Source organism: Cyrtonyx montezumae, unplaced genomic scaffold (genome assembly GCF_038088225.1).
Source record: "Cyrtonyx montezumae isolate F1298 unplaced genomic scaffold, pur_monq_1.0 scaffold_61, whole genome shotgun sequence".
In the NCBI taxonomy this organism is placed as follows: Eukaryota; Metazoa; Chordata; class Aves; order Galliformes; family Odontophoridae; genus Cyrtonyx; species Cyrtonyx montezumae.
Window position 1 is genome coordinate 81,032 of NW_027072069.1, and position 16,982 is coordinate 98,013.

Sequence of the window (16,982 nt, forward strand, 5' to 3'; positions counted from 1 at the left end):
GGGCTGAGGGCTGTGAGGATCGGCCCCACACTCTGGCACTCACCTGGGTGCTGGAGATGAGGGGAGCGGAGGGGATGCGGTGCAGGGACTCGAGGCTCTGCAGCATCTCTGTCAGCTCCCGCAGCTGTGCCTGGCACGCTGACAGCTCTGGGTGGAAGCAGAGGTGCTCGGTCAGAGGTGGGGACGGAGAAGATGGAGATGGGGACGATGGGGACGGGGCCCCTCCTTTTTCTGCTCACCGGCCGAGCAGCGCTCCAGCCCCTCGCTGTCCTTCAGCCACGCATCCACCTTGTCCCTGGAGCTGGTGAGGGCAGACAGGGCAGGGGCACTGCCCGAGGGCAGGATCCGTGTCCACAGGCCCTGGAGACAGAAAGGACACCACCAGGAGCTGCATTCCCAGACACGGTCCCACACGTCCACCCCGAGGTGCCACCGACCTGTGCGGTGCTGGGGGTCCTCCTGGCAGGAGCAAGTGGGTCTGGACTCTCCCCGTGGTGATGGGAGCAGAGGCTGCTCACCCAGCTGGCAAAGAGCTCCGGGGATTTGATCTGTGGGACAGACAGTGGGGGTCCTAATGGCCTGGACCCCTCCAAGCCCCAGCTCCAGCCCCCACTGGGTGCCCCCAGACCTTGAGGTGGTAGATGTTCTCCTCTGTGTCCAGGTCCACTCGCTGCGCCTTCTTGTTGACAGACATGACAGACTGACGGATGTCAATGGCACCGTGCAGCTTGCCCTTGAGGACCTGGGGAGCCCAGGGATCCCCGTCAAGAGGAAGACTCCCCCCCCCCCTCCTTCCTCATGAGGAAATGGGGTCTCCCCCAACCTGATCCCATGGGGAGGCTGCACAGACGCAGCCCAGCCCCATACTCACATCCTGGCGCGTGGTGGCGTATTTCAGGATGCCATTTTCCAGCACAAAGTACCTCTGGGGATAGAGAGAGACAGAGGTGAACCCCCACAGCCCCTGGTACAGGGCTCCAAGCCTGCGCAGGGCTGAGCACACTGCTCCCAGCACCCCGTCACCTTGTGCCAGCCCTTCAAGGGCCACTTTCTCTTCTTAAGCAGGTAGCCCTCCTGCCGCTCTGGTTCCCTGTCCGGGCTGCCCCGAGCTCGTGCTTCCTCCACCACCTCCCAGCTCTCTGAGCCCTATGGGGATGAAGGTCAGTGGGAGAGATCCTGCAGCATCCACAGCTCCCAGCTCCCTCAGGGGTACCAGGGCATCTTGGTATCCCCCTGATTAAAGCAGCGTGAAGCCCCCTGAGACCCCACAACACCCCTAAGCAAGCTTAGATGCAGTTAGGATCCCACTGAGCCCCCAGCCCGCAGCCCCCTGACCTGCTGGACACTGCTGTGCTTGGAAGACACAGTGCTGTTGGAGCGTGATAGAGCCTTTTTGGGAGAAGATGGATCCTTCTCGTGGCTGCCCATGGCCACTGGGCACAGGGAGGGTCCACGCTGAAGGCTCTGAGCTCAGCTGTCACGGTCCACGAGGTGGGACCCACTGTGGGGAGGTGGAGTCTGGTCAAGGCCCCCTTCCTTGGGACACCTCCACCAACGCAACCAGAGACTCCCCCTACCCTCAGCCCTCCATGCCCACAGACAGCCCACCCCCACCAAGGGGAAGGTCCCGGGGTGGGGGCAAAGCAGAACTCCCCTGCAGCCCACCCCCCGCTCCGTGGGTGCCCATGTCCGGGCAGAGCGGGGTCCCCGTGCCTCAGTTTCCCCAGGTGGGGCGGGGGCTCCTCCTGGAGCCGGATCTGTGCCCTGCCCCGCCTTACCCCACCCGCACTGCGGGTGCAGAGTCCGCTCCCCACCCCACGGGCTCGGGGGCCACGGGGCAGCCCCGCGGGTTCCCGTTCTCGCCCCTCCCCCTTCCCAGCGCTGTCCCGGCCGTGGGAGCCCCGCTGCCACCGGACAGCAGCGGCCGCGCCCCACAGCGGAGTGCATACGGACGGTCCGTGGGTCCCCCCCCGCGTTGTCCCGCAGCACCGACCCCGGTGCCCCTCCGGTAACGGGAAAATCCCCGCGCAGCGCTCACCCCGACCCCACCGGTGTCAGCCCCGGAGCGGGAGGCAGCGGGACCGGCCCCGGCGGGCAGCAGGCGCCCGTGCAGAGGGGCTCGGGACCGGAGCCCCCCCGCCCCCATCCCGCTCCCGGTTCCCGTCTCCCGGTTGTTCACCTGCGCGGGCGGCGGGCGCTGAGCCGGGGCCGGGGCCGGTCGCATCCCGCCCGGCGGCTGCAGGAAGCGGAACACGGAAGGAGGCGGAGGCGCCGGGTCACAGCCGCTCGGCTCTGCCCCCTGCACCGTGGAGGACCGGAGCAGGCAGCACCGGGAACACCGAGACCCCGCCGCGCTGCCGCAGCCCCTCCGGCTGCACCGGAGGCTCCGTACATCGGCTCCAGGTTCGGCCCCGGAGCGCTCAGCCCGTGCCCGTCCCCGCCCCGGTGAAACGGACTCGTCGGGAGCAACGGGAACGCGGCTCGCCAGGGCTGAGCCCCCCCCCCCCCCGCCCCTTCCCGGCTCCGCCCCACGCGAGGCTTTGGGGTCTCTCCTTCCCACACCGCACCGCAGCTGAGCCTCCGCTGCAAGAATGGGGGAAGGGGGGGCTGAGAAAAAGGATGCATTTGAAGTCGTACACGATTTTGGAGGAGAACCCACCTCCCTCCCCTCCCAGAGATGAGCCAGGCCTCCGGGATCGCCACCAGCACGCAGCCGACTTTAATGGGAGAGCCAGCAGCCCCACACACGCAGCTCCACGCCCACAGTGCTGCAGCTCGCTCCTGCATGCCACCCCTGTGGCTCTGAGCATTGGACGTCCCCCACGCCAGCACTGCCAGAGGTCTCTGCCCCCTCCAGTCACAACCAGAGCTCCTTAAGAGAAGATCCCACAGCACCCAAAGCACAGCAGAGATGTCTCCAGCAGAGTGAAGGGATGAGCTGGGCCTGCAGTGCTGCAGGGCTTCCCTGTGTTCAGTCCCATTGCTTGCTGCCCACGAGGGGCTGAACCTTCAATCCCTGCCCGCAAGCACAGCTGGTGAAGGAGAGCCCAAGTGGGGACGAGTGTCACTGTGTCCCCGAGCTCTGGGCAGGATCTGTCCCCGCTGGGCTCCCTGTCTCACCAGCCCCAACCTGCAGCTGCTGGATATGCCCATCCAGCAGTGCTGTGAGGTGTGCAACCCCACTCTGCAGCAGGGAGCACGTCTGGGAGGGCAGGAGTGCCAGGGTGCCCACAGTCTGTCCCTGCGAGGCCTCCAGCGAGGGCAGCTTGGCGAAGTTCTCCACCCCCTGCCTGCTCAGGATGGTGTCGTCAATGCAGGCGCCTGGAAGAGAGAGGCAGGCACAGCTGAGGAGAAGCTGAGCATGGGAGTGTTTGTGCTGGAGCTCCTGGCACTGAAAGCTGCACAGAGCAGGGGCAGCTGCCACTCCACAAGCAGCACTCCCTGCTCCTCTGCCCCCATTACCCACTGGGAAACGACCTCAAAGAATCACAGAATATCCCGAGGCGGAAGGGACCCATAACCATCGTCGAGTCCAACTCCTGGCTCCACAGAGGACCACCCAAAAATCAGACCACGTGGCTAAAGAGTGTTGTCCCCACGCTTCCTGAACTCCAGCAGCTCGGTGCCATGACCTGGGCAGCCCGCTCCACGCCCACCACCCTCTGGTGAAGAACCTTTTCCTGACACCCAACCTGCCCTCCCCCACGAATGTGCAGGAGCCCCGGGCTCTCACCCAGCAGGTTGACCTGTGGCACTCCCTTCAGGACCCGCAGCATCTCCTTGGCCTTCGTTTCTGGGCTCACCAGAAGGATGTTGCGGGACACAAAGAGCGGGAGGAGGTTCTTGTAACGGGACTGGGACAGCACGGGGCGGATGATCTGCGGGAGGCAGCGCTCAGTGACGGGGAAGGGGACCTGGGGGGGGGGTCACCGCTCCCCCCAGCCCTACCTCGTTCAGGATGAACTTGACCTCAATGTTGTGCTTCCGCAGGTAATGCCTCATGAGCACCACGTCCTCCCCGGGCATGGAGTTGTACTGACACACCGCGATCATCCGGTTGTCCCGGAACACCTCCTCCACCTGGCGCCGGAGCAGCCGGGCATAGCCATACTCCTGCAGGGAGGGGACGGCGATGGGGCCACCACGGCCCCACTCCTGGGGGGGGCACTGCTGGGCCTGCACCGCGACCTCCACGGGGCCTACACCGCGAAGCCCTCAGTGCCCCCACGGCTCGTGGGGCGGCCCAGCGTTACCTCCTCCTCCTCCTCCGCCTTCCTCTTGGGCGGCAGGCAGCGCTCCGGGACGGCGGGCCGGGGCGGTATGTACTCGGTGACGGCCATCAGCTTCTGCCGCTGGAAATGCATGGCCTTCCAATGCCGGGTGACCGCCTTGGAGCCGCGCCGGACGAGCTGCAGGGCGGGCAGCCAGCCTGCGGAGACAGAGCAGCGCTCAGCGGGAGCCGGGCCCCTCGGAAGGGAGCGCCGGACCCACGGAGGGCAGAGCGGGCCCGGCCCGGCAGGGCACTCACCCCGCCGCCACGGCGCGGGTCCGCTCAGCGCCGCCATCTTGGCCGCGGGCCTTTGAGGGGACGCTTGTGCGCATGCGCCGCAGCGCTGGAAGCCCCGCCCCTTCCGGTGCGGCACGTCTCCTAGCAACCGGCACGCTGCGGCCTGCTCGCCATGCCTCCCCCCTCCCCATTTCAGCACCCTGAGGCCTCTGGCCCATCCTGTGCCTGTCCCCCAACTCTTTCTGCCCCCCATTTGTTCCCCCCTCCTGTTCCTGCCTCCTTGTTTCGGCCTGGTGCCCTTTCTCCAGAGCGTGCCTGCCCTGTTCTTCCCCTCTCCCCCTCCCCTCACCCATCCGCACAGCACGAGGACCGAGGCAGGGGGCAGGGATCCTGCTCACCACCACCACCACCCGCCGTGGCTGGGCAGGAGGAGGCTCTGCCTGGGGGTGAGTGTGCTGTCGCCAAGCCTGCTCGCAGGGACACGGGGCTGGAGCCACTGCTGAGGTGGGCTGAGTCCCATTTCCCCCAGGCTGTGAGCAGATGTCCCCAGGTGTGACCCTCACCGACTCTCTCATGGCTGCACGGAGCCTGCCAGGGCTGGGGGGAACCCTGCACCCCACGAGCTGGTGAGAAACCATGGGGAGCTCAGCATACAGGGGCTGGGCTCGATGGGCTCCCCCAGAACACTCCTTTTCACAGCTCCGAGGAGCTGCCAGCCCTCCAGACCGTCCCCTTGGACCGGGAGAACATCTGCACCATCGGGAGGGTTGGGAGACTGCCGGGGATCCACAGCCTCTACCTGCAGAAGGTAAGGTAGCAGGCAGAGCCTGGTGCTGGGGGGAACAGCCTCCTTGGGGAGGAGGCATAAACACCCCCAGTTCTGCCCCCCCAGTACAGCCAGAGAGACCTCCGATCCTCCCTTTTTGTGATATAATTCAAGCAAGGGTCTGGCACTTCTAAACCCAGCTGGGGGAGCCTTAGTTCTGGCGTGGTCCCATGCACCCCCCACTCCCTCTCCATAGAGCTCCTGAGGTGGTGGAGGAGGTTGTGTTGTCTACACGAGGCTGGAATGATTCTCGAGTGCTCCTGACCTCTGATTTTTCATGAGGTAGAAAATCATGCTGTTGTTTTTTGGTCTGTTTCGTTTTGTTTTATTTTTTCCCCCAGAACCGAATTGAGAAGATCGAGAACCTGGACTGCTTTCCCAACCTGCAGTACGTGCCTCTAAGGAGATGGGAGTATTCAAATGACAGGGCAACTTTGCAGCAGTTTGTCACAAGGGTTTGCCACCCCTGGACCAGCAGTGCTGCACAGCTGTCACCCTGTTGTCCCCCTCCCTCCTTCCTCCTCCCCTGCCCTCCCTGTGCTCCCCAGGTTCCTCTCCTTGGCTGGAAACTGCATCCGCAAAGTGGAGAACCTGCAGCCCCTGCAGCACCTGTGCTTCCTGGACCTGTCCCACAACCAGATCCAGACCCTGGATGCAGGTGGGGTGGCACGAGCAGAGCCTCGGCTCTGTCCCAGTGCTCTGCAGCATTTGGATCCCAGTGAAGCTCCAGCATAGCCACCCCAGGGCCGGGGTGTGAGTCCCAGCAGGGCACTGGGAGCCCCACAGATGGCTTTGAGCCAGCTATTCCCCTAACAAACCCCAGGTGTCTGCTTCCACCTTGCTTCAACAGAACGTCTAAGCAGCTCCTGGCAGCCTCGGGGATCTCAACCCAAACTGCTCCGGCCCTCTTCAACCCAGAAGCTGTTTTCTGCCCCTGCCAGGCAGTGATGGGAAGATGGGCTCATGCTGCCTCAGCCTTTTGGGAGGGCCCTCTATTGGCTGGCTTTTAGCAGGAGAAGGGAAGGGGTGAGAAGAGAAACAGTGTCAGCCTGGGAAGGGAAGAAGCCTCTTTTCTCACTCCCAGCTCGTATGGAATACATGTCCCCTCCCTGCCTCAGTTTCCCCAGCAGTGAGATGAGAGGCAGCTTCCCACGGCAGGGCTGTGGCCTCAGGAATGTGTGCGAAGTGCTCCGGGAGGCGGCGGCACGCAGGGTTTGCTGCGCACAGCTCTGCAGAGCAGGTGGGGCTCAGCCCCCTTCTCACTGCCTTTCTTTCCTCCCTTTGATCTGTGCAGACGAGCTGCCCTGCAGCCTCCGCCTCCTGGACTTGACAGGAAACGAATGCACCCACCAACCCGGCTACAGGTGGGTCGGGAAACCCCCAAGGGTGAACGGAGGGGGAGAGTGAGCCCCCTGTGAGCTCGACTACTGAGTTCAGCACCTTACCCAGGCCCAGGAAATGAGAGCTCTCATCTGCCCAGGATGGGCAGGGGCTGGGGGGAGGCTGCGTGGAGGTGGAATGACCACTGTTCATTTGCTGCTTGCAGGGAGCTGGTGCTGAGAGCCCTGCCCCATCTCCTGCAGCTGGATGCCCAGCCCCTCCAGGGCTGCACGGATCCTGCCTCAGATGAAGAGGAGGAGGAGAAACGTTGCTCCAGCATTGAGGACAGCGATGATGAGCTGTTCTCTGAGCTGAGAGCCCCGTTCACCACAGACAAAGGTGCCCAGGCTGAAGCAGGACGCACCGCGTGCTTGGGGGTCTCTCTGTCCCTAAGGGTGACACGAGCAGCAAGGAGCTCAGCTGGCTGTGCCAGGCTCTCCTGTAATTCTTCTCCTTTTCCTTCCCACCATCCATCCCTGGCAGATTTCTTCAAGGACCTGCAGCAGGAGCTGGCTGGGCGCTCTCAGAGGAGGCAGAGGAAGGCCCTGGAGGAACACCAGGCCCGTCTGTGGGAGCTGCAGGAGCGTGGGGGCCTGCTGCTGCCTGCCATCCCGAGCCAGCCCCGGACCACAGCCCTGCATGGGGAGCCTCGTAGCAAAGGGACACAGAAATAGGCACCAGCACAGCGCTGAGCAGTTGGAATTAAAGCCTCTTTACTCTTACATTGATCTCTGTCTGCCACGGAGCCCTGCAGCAGCCCCTGGGTCCTCTGCTGAGGGGCTGTGCACGAGCAGCTCTGCTAACAGTGGGAAATGACCCACCAGGCTGGGAAAGGGAACCCCATCCCCCCCTTTCAGACCACGGCCACCCCCACAAGCCCTGACGGATCGCTTTGGGCTGGAGGTGCAGGTGGATCCATTCCCCCTCCGCAGCTCCAAAATGAGAGGAGGTGAGGAACCAGGGCACGGCAGCAGGAAGGTTTTCTCACCCCCCACACGGCAACGACGCTGCGGGGTCTGAGCTGCAGCTCCTCACCCACCTGCGTGGGGTTTATTTGTAAAACTTCAGCTCTGCATCCACGCAGTCAAAGAAGAGCTCGGCCAACTCCTCCGGCCTCGGGGCCACCTTCCCCTCCAGCATCGCATTCACCGCCTCCAGGCCCTGCTTCTCCAGCTCCCGCAGCGTCCGCAGGAGCTCCTGGCCCTGCTCCTGTTGGGTCGGGGACACAGAGGCTGAGGTTGGCCATCCCACGTCACCGTGGGACTGCACGAGGGCCATTGGGATGGGCTCGGTGGTACCTGGTCCCTCTCCATCAGCTGCAGCGCTGCCTGGTGCCGGCGGTAGAGCTCGTGGCGCCGATCGACCGTGCTCTGGAAACGTGGCACCTTCTTGGCGGGGTCATCACTGAAGGTGGGAGAACTCACCTGTGGTGCAGGCTTGAGGCCGGGCACGAAGACGAAGGGCTTGAAGACGGATCTGCCAGAGAGCAGCAGGGATGCTCAGCCCGGGGCACGGCTCTGCTTTGTGCCCATCATCCCAGTGTACCCCGTCACCCTCACCTGGACGGGTCCGGGGTGGCTGTGAAGAAGTGCACACAGGGCAATGCAGGATCCCGGGGCAGCACGGACACCATGCTGCCCGCCGTGCGGAAACCCTCCGAGTCCACGCAGATGCCACTGTCCTTGTCCCTCAGGATGGCCATCAACGTCTCTGCTGTGATGTGTCCTGCTGGGCAAAGCGGAGCCACGTCACCACGGAGCAAGCCAGGGCTGTCTGTCCCCCATCCCCCTCCTCATCCCCATCCTTATCCCCACCTGCATGCTGCCGCAGCAGCTCCTTGCCAGCTCGGTAGCGGGATTTGGCAGCCTCCATGTGCGGTGGCTGCTGCTCCAGGGAGAAGACCTCAGCAAAGCTGAACTCACCAGCTCCACTCCACCATCCCTGGCTCCGGGCTCGCTGCCGCAGCCCCTCGTGCTCAGCCGTGATGTCCGTCCCAATACTGAGCTGGTTGGAGATGTTGCGGCCGCCCTCTGCGGAGCTCACACCACGTCAGATACGGGGCAGACCCGAGGGGACGGGGCTCCCTGCACGGAGCTGAGCACACGGGGTCCCACCCTGCTCACCTCGGATCCGCTGGGCTGCCCAGTAGCGGCCGGCCGTCTCCAGCACCCAGGCCTCGTGGCGGTCAGCCAGCAGGAAGGTGTTGTGGTACACGAAGGGGACGGGCTCCTCCTTGCAGCTCCCACCCTGCCCGTGCCGCTCCAGCAGCGCCGTGATGACCTCTAGCGCTTCCCGGGCAGAGCTGCCCCTCTCCAATCCCAGCCTGGAGCACGGCAGCACCCGATCTGCCACGTGCACCCCATATGAACCACGGGCCGATGGAGGGGACGCCCCTCACCTCACCAGATCCATGCCCAGCAACGCCTCGTCCTCCCCAACGGGCTCCCGGGTCCAGATGCCCTCATTGCCCACGCAGACACCGTGCTCGTTGGCCCCCATCTCAGCACCCCACAGCCAGGCGGGACGGCTCAGCACCACCGCGTGGGTCCGCTCCGCCTGCTCGATCTCGATGTAGGTGCACTGTTGGGGGGGGGGGGGGACGGTGGGGCTGAGCCCCAGCACGCTCATCACACCGCCGTGCCGGGGTCGGTACGGGGTCAGCGACGCCGAGATCCCCCCCCCCCCCGGCACTCTCTCACCTGCACTTTGTCCCCGGGGCGGTGGACAGCGGGGGGGACGTAGACGATCTCCTGCACTTCGTGGCGCGGGCGGTCGGCGTTCTTGCCGAAGAGGACTGCGGGTGCTGCGGTGTGCGGGGGCAGAGCCACGAAGCAGTCACAGGACGAGGGGCCCGCCATCCTAAACCGGGGCACGGAGTGGGCACCGACGGCGGCGTCACCCCCTCGTCCCTGCCCTGCAGCCGCCCCGAGTGCCCCCTCGGTGCGCGATGTGGGATGGGACAGTGAAAGCAGAGACCCCAATTCTGGGGCGCAGCAGCGAACCTGGAGTGGCCCGGAAGAGGGGGGGGGGGCACCTTCCCCAGCACCTCCTGCCCCGGGGCCCGGCAGCTCCACCCCGACCGGGACCCCCGCACCGACTGGGAACGGACACCCCGTACTATCCCAGTTACCGAATGCCCCGACCCGCACGATCCCCGTTACCGGACCCCCCCACTCCCGGACCTGCCGCTGCCTCCACGCCGTCTCCGCCCGTCCCCGCCCGGTTCCGCCCCTCTCGTCCCCGCCCGCCCCGTCCCGTGCGGCCGACGGCGGCGCCCGGTGGCCGGAGGTCGCAGGGCGGTGGCACCGGGACTCGCTCCCCCCCCCCGTACCCCCCGGTTCGAGGGGCGGAACTCGGTGCAGGATGAGACCCCCGACGTCCCCCTGCAAAAAAGGAGTCGGAGAGCCGGGCCGTGGAAAAACGCGCTTTATTCCGGTACAAAACGAGCCCCAGCCCCTCAGCCGCCCCCAGCACTGACCCCCCCCCCCCCTTCCGCCCCGCTCCTCCCGCAGCTCCTCGGCCGCCCCCGGCCCGGGCGGGGTTGGGCGGGGATCCCGGGGCCGGCGCTGCCGGTTCCTCCCCGCCCCGGGGCGGTGCTCGGGGGGGGGACGCGGCGCGGGGGCAGTTCGGGGCCGGCACCCCACGCCGCAGCCGGCCCGACAGGTTTCGGCGGGCGGGGGCCGGGCTCCGGCCTCCCCACCCGATGCCGCCGCCTCCCGTTGCTCCATCGCGGCGGGGACGGGCGGGGGGGGAGCAGAGCGCACCTGGTACCCCCATCCCCCCCCCGCAGCCCCGGAACTCCGGTACTGCGGGGTTGAATCGGGCTGGGGACGGGCGGGGGGGGAGCGGGGGTCCGGAGCCCAACGAGACTTCACCTCGGAGAGGGCTCCTGAGTTGGGGGGGGGGGGGCACAGCACAGGGACGGGACCCCCCCTCCCCATCACAAAGGGCCGCGGCTACATCTTCACCCGGAGCCGTCCACCCCGCGCGGGTGGCAAAGCCTGGCTTCACCTTAATAAAATAATAATATTATTAATAATAATTAATAATTAATAATAATAATAAAACACTCGAAACCCGAAGATTCGCGGGGCGCCCTCTGGGCACGGACCCCGCTCGACTTCACCTCCACACCTCCCACCCCCACCCTCCCCCCCAGGATCCCGAGGGACTCTGAGCTCCGACCACGGCCCCCACGGAGCCCCAATTCACCCCTCCCCGCACCCCCGACGGCTGTGACCCGGCGCTGTCTGTGGGGCAGAGTCGGGGGTCCATCAGCCCTCCCCGCCCCCAGTGCTGCCTCCCCCCTCCAGGTTCAGTGTCTCCTTCTTTATCCATGGGGTTCAGGCACAATTTTTTTTTTTTGGGGGGGGAGGCGATAAGACCCAAAAGATCCAACCACGGAACACTTCGTGGGCCACCAGCGGGGGGATGAAGGATGGATACGGGGTGCCCCTGGGGGAAGGGAACAGCCCCGGGGGGGCGGGGGGGGGAAAGACGGACGGACAGATATGGGGGGGGGGGTCACTGCTGAGAGGTGCGGGGACCTGGGACGGGATGGCTATGGGGTCCCCGGGGGGGACAGGCAGCATGCACAGGGGGACGGGCGGCTGTCCCTGGAGGAGGGGTCCCGAGGGGGGGGCGGGCAGCATGCACGGGAGGTGGGGGCCCTGCAGTTACAGGGTCCGCGGCTTGGGACAGCCCAGGGACGGGCAACATGCACGGGAGCGCGGGGTCCCCGGGGAGGAGCAGCCGCAGGTGCCGGGATTGGGGGGCGGGGGGGGGTGGGGTGGGGGGGGGATGGACAGGGACCGTCGGGCGGAGGAATGCGGCCATCCCGGCTCTCCCGGGGCCGCGGCCGCTCCGCGCTTCCCGCCCGGGGCCGCGGCGGCGGTGGGTGTGGGAAAGCTGCAGGCGGGCGCTTGGGCAACCACCCGGCGAACGCCGCCCGACAGCACCAACCCCCCCTCCCCCCCCCCCCCCACCGCCACAACTCACATTCAAGCAGGATTTTTCTTTTCCTTCCCCCCCCCCCTTTTTTTTTGGCCTCAATTTGGCTCTTCCCCCCCTCCCCCCCCCACCTCCCCGGGGGCCCCATTGCCATCCCATTCATTTGGGCCAAATCGAGGCCAAAAAAAAAAAACCTCCAAAATAATAATAATAAATAAAATGAGGGATTTGCAGCCCCCTCCCACCCCCCCCAACCCAAGTGCGGGTCCAACGGGGTGGGCTACGGGAACCCGTGTGGGGGGAAAATAGAGAAACCCCCCAGCCCCACGCAGCGCCGTGGGTTGGGGCTGAAACCCAGCAGGGGCGTGGGGCTGAAGCCCGGAGTGTTTGGGGGGGGGGCCCTGGGGTGAGGGCTCGGGGCTTTCTCTCGCTTTCTCCCTCTCCTTCCGCCCCTCTCGGCCGGACGTGCCTGGGCAGCGCCGGCTCCTCGCTTCCCATTGATGTTCCTCCCGAGCCGCCTGCCAGCAGCTCCCAAAATACCATTGGGGAAACCGGCGTTGGGGGGGGGGGGGGGGGGGGGGGGAGGAAAGCGGGCGCGGGACGAGCGAAACCGCCGCGGGCACCGCCGCTCCCACCCGGGCACCGCGAGGCACCGAGCTGCCCCCTCCCCCCCCGCAGCCCTCGGAGACCAGCCCCGAGGGTGTGCGTCCCCCCCCCCCCCCCCCATCCCGCAGCCCCATCCGCGGCGCCCGGTTCAGTTTGTAGGGGCGGCCGTGCCCCCGTCGGGCTCCCGCTTGCCCCCCTTGCCCCCCGACGGCTCGCTGCCCCCTTTGGCGTCGGGCTCGCCGCCTTCCTTGCCGCCGTCGTGGGTCTTCATGTGCTTGCTCAGGTGGTCGCTGCGCATGAAGACGCGCCCGCAGACGGGGCAGGTGAACTTCTTGGTGCCCGTGTGGGTCTGGAGGTGCCGCTGCAGCTCGTCGGAGCGGGTGAAGCGCTTCCCGCAGAACAGCCAGTTGCACACGAAGGGGCGGTCGCCGCTGTGCCAGCGCAGGTGCGCTTTCAGGTGCGAGGTTTTGGCGTACGCTTTGCCGCAGCCCGGGATGTGGCAGTTGTGCAGGTGTTTGCGCTTGGAGCCCTCGGGGCACGGCCCCCCCCTCTCCGCCTCCTGGCAGTTGGGGCAGCGGCACGCCGCCTGCCCCCCGCCCCGCGGCACGGCCCGGCGGCCCCCCTTGGCCCGCCCACCCCCCTCCGCTTCGGGTTGGGGGGGCCCCTCCAACGCCTTCGCCCCCTCCGGCCCCAGCAGGTGCTGGGCGGGGGGCAGCAGGTGGGCGGGGGGAGCGCAGAGCTGCGCTTCGCCCCCTCCGTACCCCCCCAAGGGCGGCTGCAGGCCGGGGGGGGCGGGCACCTGGAGCCCCCCCTGCGCGTGGGGTAGCTCCATCCAACTGGCCCCGGCGTGGAGGTCCCACCAGTTGACCCCCCCTTCCTCTCCGGAGGGAGCGGGGTGGGGCGGGGGGCGAAACCAGGGCTCGTAGGGGTGCGCCATGTCCGGAGGGGCCGCCTGCAGCAGCTTGGCGTAGGAACCGGGGGCGGCGGGACCGTCGGGGGGCAGCTCTATCCGCGGGGGGGGGCCATGGGGGTCGTAGGCGCCGGGGGCGGCGAAGGCGACGTCGGGGCCCGGCAGCGGCAGCTCCGGGGGAGGCAGCGGGGAAGCGAAGTCCGCTCCCGGCGGGGGGGGCTGGAAGGGCTGCAGGGGCTGCAGGTCCAGGGGGGTCGGCGAGGCGCGGGGCGCGTCGGAGGACTGGTTCCCAAGAGAGCCGCAGACAGCCGTGAGCATTGCCGGACGGCGGCTCGGGCGGAGGCACACACAGACCTGCAGGGCCGGGGGAGGGGGGGGGGGCGGTGGGGGAGAGAAGAGCGGTGAGAAGGGGACGTGCTCCGCGCCCCACCGGACCTCGGCTCCCTCCCCCCCCCCCGCGCTGCGTCCCCGTGGCCGCGTGCGTGGCCCCCGATTCCCATCCTCACGCAGAGGGAAACTGAGGAATGCAGCAGCGCCCGTCACCCCACGGGGGGCATTTCCTCCTTCCCCCCCCCCACGCACCCCGGTGTGACACCGGGACGGTACGACCTAGCGGCACGTCGCTGTCCCCAGGCGCTGTCCCTGCAGCCCTGGACCCCAATCCCCAAAGCCGAGGAAGCCGCAGGGCTTTGTCTCGTCCCCCCCCCCCCGCTCCGTGTCCCCCAAACACAGCCAGGGACTGCACTGCGAGGTGCTGCGCCCCAAACCCTGCCGAGCCCCAAAGCCTCACCCCACAGCACACGGACACTGCACCCACGAGCCCGTGCGCTGCTGTGGGGGCGGAACGCAGCCCCGGGGGGGCACACAGCTCAGGGGCAGATAGCAGTGGGACGTGGCAGGGAGCCCCGGAGCTCGACCGCCGGCAGCGCTTTGAAGCCGGGCTCGGGGCTGCCTTCCCCCCCCCCCACGGCCACGCACTCGCAGCCCCCCAGGCACCCACTGCTCCCCGCAGCGCGGCCGTGACTCACCAGAGCCGTGCAAAACCCACGGGGGCCCGGCTCCACCCCGGTGTTGAAATCCACCTGCCGCCACCGGCTCCCGCCCCCCCCCTCCCCGCTTTCACACCGGTGCCCGCGACTCCCCCCCCCCTCCCCCGCTCGCAGCCCCTTCCCGACACCCCCAGAGCGAGGGGTGCGAGGCTGCACCGCCTCCCACCCGCCGCCCCCACTGTGGCATGGGGACAGAGCCCCGGGGATGCGCCGATGCTTTGGGGTCGTATTTCATCCCCAGCGCTAGGGGGTCCCAGTGCTGAAGACCCCCGGCAGCCCCCAGCCCCATGGGGAAGCAGCTTTCCCCCGGCTCTGGGGTGGGGAGGGGGACCCCATGGAGCGGGACAGGAGCTGGGGGTGCCAACCCCACCCCCCAGTCCAAAGGAGTCCATCTCCACCTGCTAGAGAAACCCCAAACTGGAGCATGAGCCCCCTCCCCAAGGGCTGGGGGTGCTGCTCCCCACCCGTGCTCGGCTCTGCTCAGCCCCGTGGGGGAGGGTTGGTACGGATTGCCCCCCAACACTCCCAGGACCGTCCCCCACAACCTCGAGGGGGGTGGGATGGGCTGGAAACCAGCGGGGACCGAGACCACACCGGGGTCACGAATCCCCGCGGCCCACCGCAGGGTACGGGGCACCCACGGGCGGGCACGGCAGCGCGACCCCGATCCCTCCGGAAGGAGCTGAGGACAGAAGGGACGCACGGGGAGCCCCCACCGCGTGCCCCTCAGCCACGGGGGCCGAGCCCCCAGCCCCGTCCCACCGCTCCCGGCCCCGGAGTGGAGGGGGTGGGGGGGATCCGGTGGAGTTTTTCCATCCGAGGATGACGGCAGAAGCCCGGGGCCACGCGCTGTCCCTCCCTGGCGCGGTTCGGCGGCGACGCGGCTGCCGCTTCACCGCAGGGAAACTGAGGCAGCGGCGGTGATGCGCTCTGAGTCACGGGCCGGGCCGGGCAGAGCGGCTCTGCCCGACTCTGAGCCGGGGCCGCGCCCCGCGGCGGGGATGGGCGGCAGCCGCTGCCCTCGGCCCGCGCCCGACCGGGCACCCGCATCCCCGCGGGGCTCCACGCGTGGGGATACCGCGGGCTCGGGGGATGGAGCCGCGCCGGGGTTGCGGGGGCGATGCCGCCGCGTGGGGCTCCGCGCACCGCAGCGAAACTCCCCGGGGCCGCGGCGGAGCGGGGCGGGGCGGAGCGGAGGGGCCCCGGTTGCCCCGAGAGCCGCAGTCTCACGCGGGGACCGGGCTGCCCCGGGACGGCACGGGGACGGAGGGGGTCGGGATGATCGGGGGGGAGGGGGTGTGGGGTCGGGCCGGGACGGGAGCGGCGCGGTCCCGTTCCCAACGGCGGTTACCGGGATCCCCGCGCTCGGGACCACCGGGGCGGTGCCGGTGCCGTCGGGGCGCGGGGCGGTACGTACGGGTCTAAGGGCAGCAGCGAGCTCCCGGCGGCTCCGTCCTCATCGGCGGGGGGGGACGGGCGGCTCTGGTTCCCGAGGGACCCCCGAGGGACCCGCGCGGTTCCCCAGGGACCGGGCACCCACTGGGCCGGGAGAGCAGGAATGGTGGGTCCCGACCGCGCGCCGGCTCTTCCCTCCCTCCCCACCTTCCCAGCTCCACCCCTATACCTGGCCCAGGTGATTTTAACCCTTGGAGGCAGAGCCCGGGCGGTTGACAGCAGCCTCGTCCCCAGCTCGGGATCCGGCGCATGAAAGCGGAGGGAGGGGACGGGAAGTTCGCAGCAGACACCGCAAACAGGGGGTAATTAAAAGAAGAAAGCAACAACCACCTCCTCCCTCCTGCGCCTATGGCCGCCCTCCTCCTTCCGCCCTCCTGCGCCCCGACGGCAGCTGGCTCAGCCTGGACGGCCCCAGTCCGGCCCCCCTGTAAGCCCCCGGGGTGCTGACAAGCCCCACGAGTGCCACCAGTGGGGGACGCAGTGCCCCCACTCCGGGGGTCTCATCCCTGAACTATGGGGTGGATGAGACACGGCCGTGATGGATACAGACCGGAGTGGGGCACTGACATCCCACCGTGCCCCAGATGCATCAGGGCAGCCCAGAGAGCTGAGTGGGAGCCCGTCCGTATTCCGCTGTGGGGTCCGACCCTCCTGGCCCCATCCCAGTCCCCACGCTGCCATGGAGGCTGAGCACTGGGAGCTGCCGGGACCCCGGGGGTCTCCCAGGTGGCATCACCACAACAGAGCTGCTCCACTGCTTGGGTGTCACGATCCCGTTTCTACAGCCAACGTCTCCATACTTGGGGCAGGGCCGGCTGCTGGAGACCCTACCGCAAAGCCATCGGGGAGGGGGTCCCCCGGGCCCACCCGTAGCCACAGTGGCCAACACAGCGCGTGGGAGCCCGCAGCTCCCAGTGCTTGCCAAGCTCCCGGCCGGGTGCGGGAACTCCTTTGCCCTGGGGGAAAACTCTCCCGGTTTTCATCATCGCGTGGGTCCCGGCACAACGTGCAGGGATGGGACGGCACTGCTGCCACCGCTGCGGGTGGGGGTGGAGCGGGGTGACCCCCGGCTCTGCCGCACTGTGGGGACGCTGGTGTGGAAGGGATGGGCAGCAACGGGGTGAGCTGGTCACAGACACGAGGCCCTAAGTGTGCACAGGGCCGTGGTCCACATGGGGAATGTGGAGGGATGGAGGGGGATCCCGATCCCAGTCCTGATCCCGGCTGTGGCACCCTGACGAGGAGGGGTGGGCAGCAGGGACGTGGCCCCCGTGTCCCTCAGCTGTTGGGAATGGACGT

General features: G+C 68.0%; 5 protein-coding genes across 5 annotated transcripts in view; 1 reads left to right on the top strand and 4 right to left on the bottom strand.

Moving 5' to 3' along the window:
• The window catches only part of OSBPL7 (oxysterol binding protein like 7), a 3,174-nt gene extending 925 nt beyond the window's left edge, over positions 1 to 2,249 (bottom strand). The window contains exons 1-8 of the mRNA XM_065750010.1: positions 2,180 to 2,249; positions 1,336 to 1,501; positions 1,024 to 1,146; positions 872 to 925; positions 629 to 742; positions 438 to 548; positions 240 to 360; positions 5 to 147 (exon numbers count right to left, since the gene is read on the bottom strand). Coding sequence (XP_065606082.1) covers positions 5 to 147; positions 240 to 360; positions 438 to 548; positions 629 to 742; positions 872 to 925; positions 1,024 to 1,146; positions 1,336 to 1,428 — 759 coding nt within the window. The 5' untranslated portion in view covers positions 1,429 to 1,501; positions 2,180 to 2,249. The remainder of the gene's footprint in view (positions 1 to 4; positions 148 to 239; positions 361 to 437; positions 549 to 628; positions 743 to 871; positions 926 to 1,023; positions 1,147 to 1,335; positions 1,502 to 2,179) is intronic.
• A 785-nt stretch (positions 2,250 to 3,034) lies between these two features.
• On the bottom strand, positions 3,035 to 4,567 carry MRPL10 (mitochondrial ribosomal protein L10). The gene is made up of 5 exons (XM_065750012.1): positions 4,529 to 4,567; positions 4,254 to 4,429; positions 3,949 to 4,110; positions 3,734 to 3,878; positions 3,035 to 3,321 (listed from the first exon to the last, which is right to left on the bottom strand). Exons 1-5 carry the CDS (start codon positions 4,563 to 4,565, stop codon positions 3,065 to 3,067), a joined length of 777 nt encoding a protein of 258 aa, XP_065606084.1. The 5' UTR covers positions 4,566 to 4,567; the 3' UTR covers positions 3,035 to 3,064.
• Positions 4,568 to 5,032: 465 nt separating this feature from the next.
• On the top strand, positions 5,033 to 7,387 carry LRRC46 (leucine rich repeat containing 46). The gene is made up of 7 exons (XM_065749961.1): positions 5,033 to 5,133; positions 5,207 to 5,315; positions 5,675 to 5,721; positions 5,882 to 5,991; positions 6,628 to 6,697; positions 6,880 to 7,052; positions 7,197 to 7,387. The coding sequence occupies exons 1-7, from the start codon at positions 5,048 to 5,050 to the stop codon at positions 7,385 to 7,387; spliced, it is 786 nt and encodes a 261-aa protein (XP_065606033.1). The 5' UTR covers positions 5,033 to 5,047.
• A 356-nt stretch (positions 7,388 to 7,743) lies between these two features.
• SCRN2 (secernin 2) lies at positions 7,744 to 9,290 on the bottom strand. Its single transcript, XM_065749952.1, has 6 exons — positions 9,112 to 9,290; positions 8,837 to 9,036; positions 8,528 to 8,743; positions 8,273 to 8,438; positions 8,012 to 8,189; positions 7,744 to 7,922 (listed from the first exon to the last, which is right to left on the bottom strand). Exons 1-6 carry the CDS (start codon positions 9,210 to 9,212, stop codon positions 7,764 to 7,766), a joined length of 1,020 nt encoding a protein of 339 aa, XP_065606024.1. The 5' UTR covers positions 9,213 to 9,290; the 3' UTR covers positions 7,744 to 7,763.
• A 2,779-nt stretch (positions 9,291 to 12,069) lies between these two features.
• Positions 12,070 to 15,695, bottom strand: SP6 (Sp6 transcription factor). Its single transcript, XM_065749955.1, has 2 exons — positions 15,646 to 15,695; positions 12,070 to 13,533 (listed from the first exon to the last, which is right to left on the bottom strand). The coding sequence occupies exon 2, from the start codon at positions 13,495 to 13,497 to the stop codon at positions 12,418 to 12,420; it is 1,080 nt and encodes a 359-aa protein (XP_065606027.1). The 5' UTR covers positions 13,498 to 13,533; positions 15,646 to 15,695; the 3' UTR covers positions 12,070 to 12,417.
• Positions 15,696 to 16,982: the final 1,287 nt, after the last annotated feature.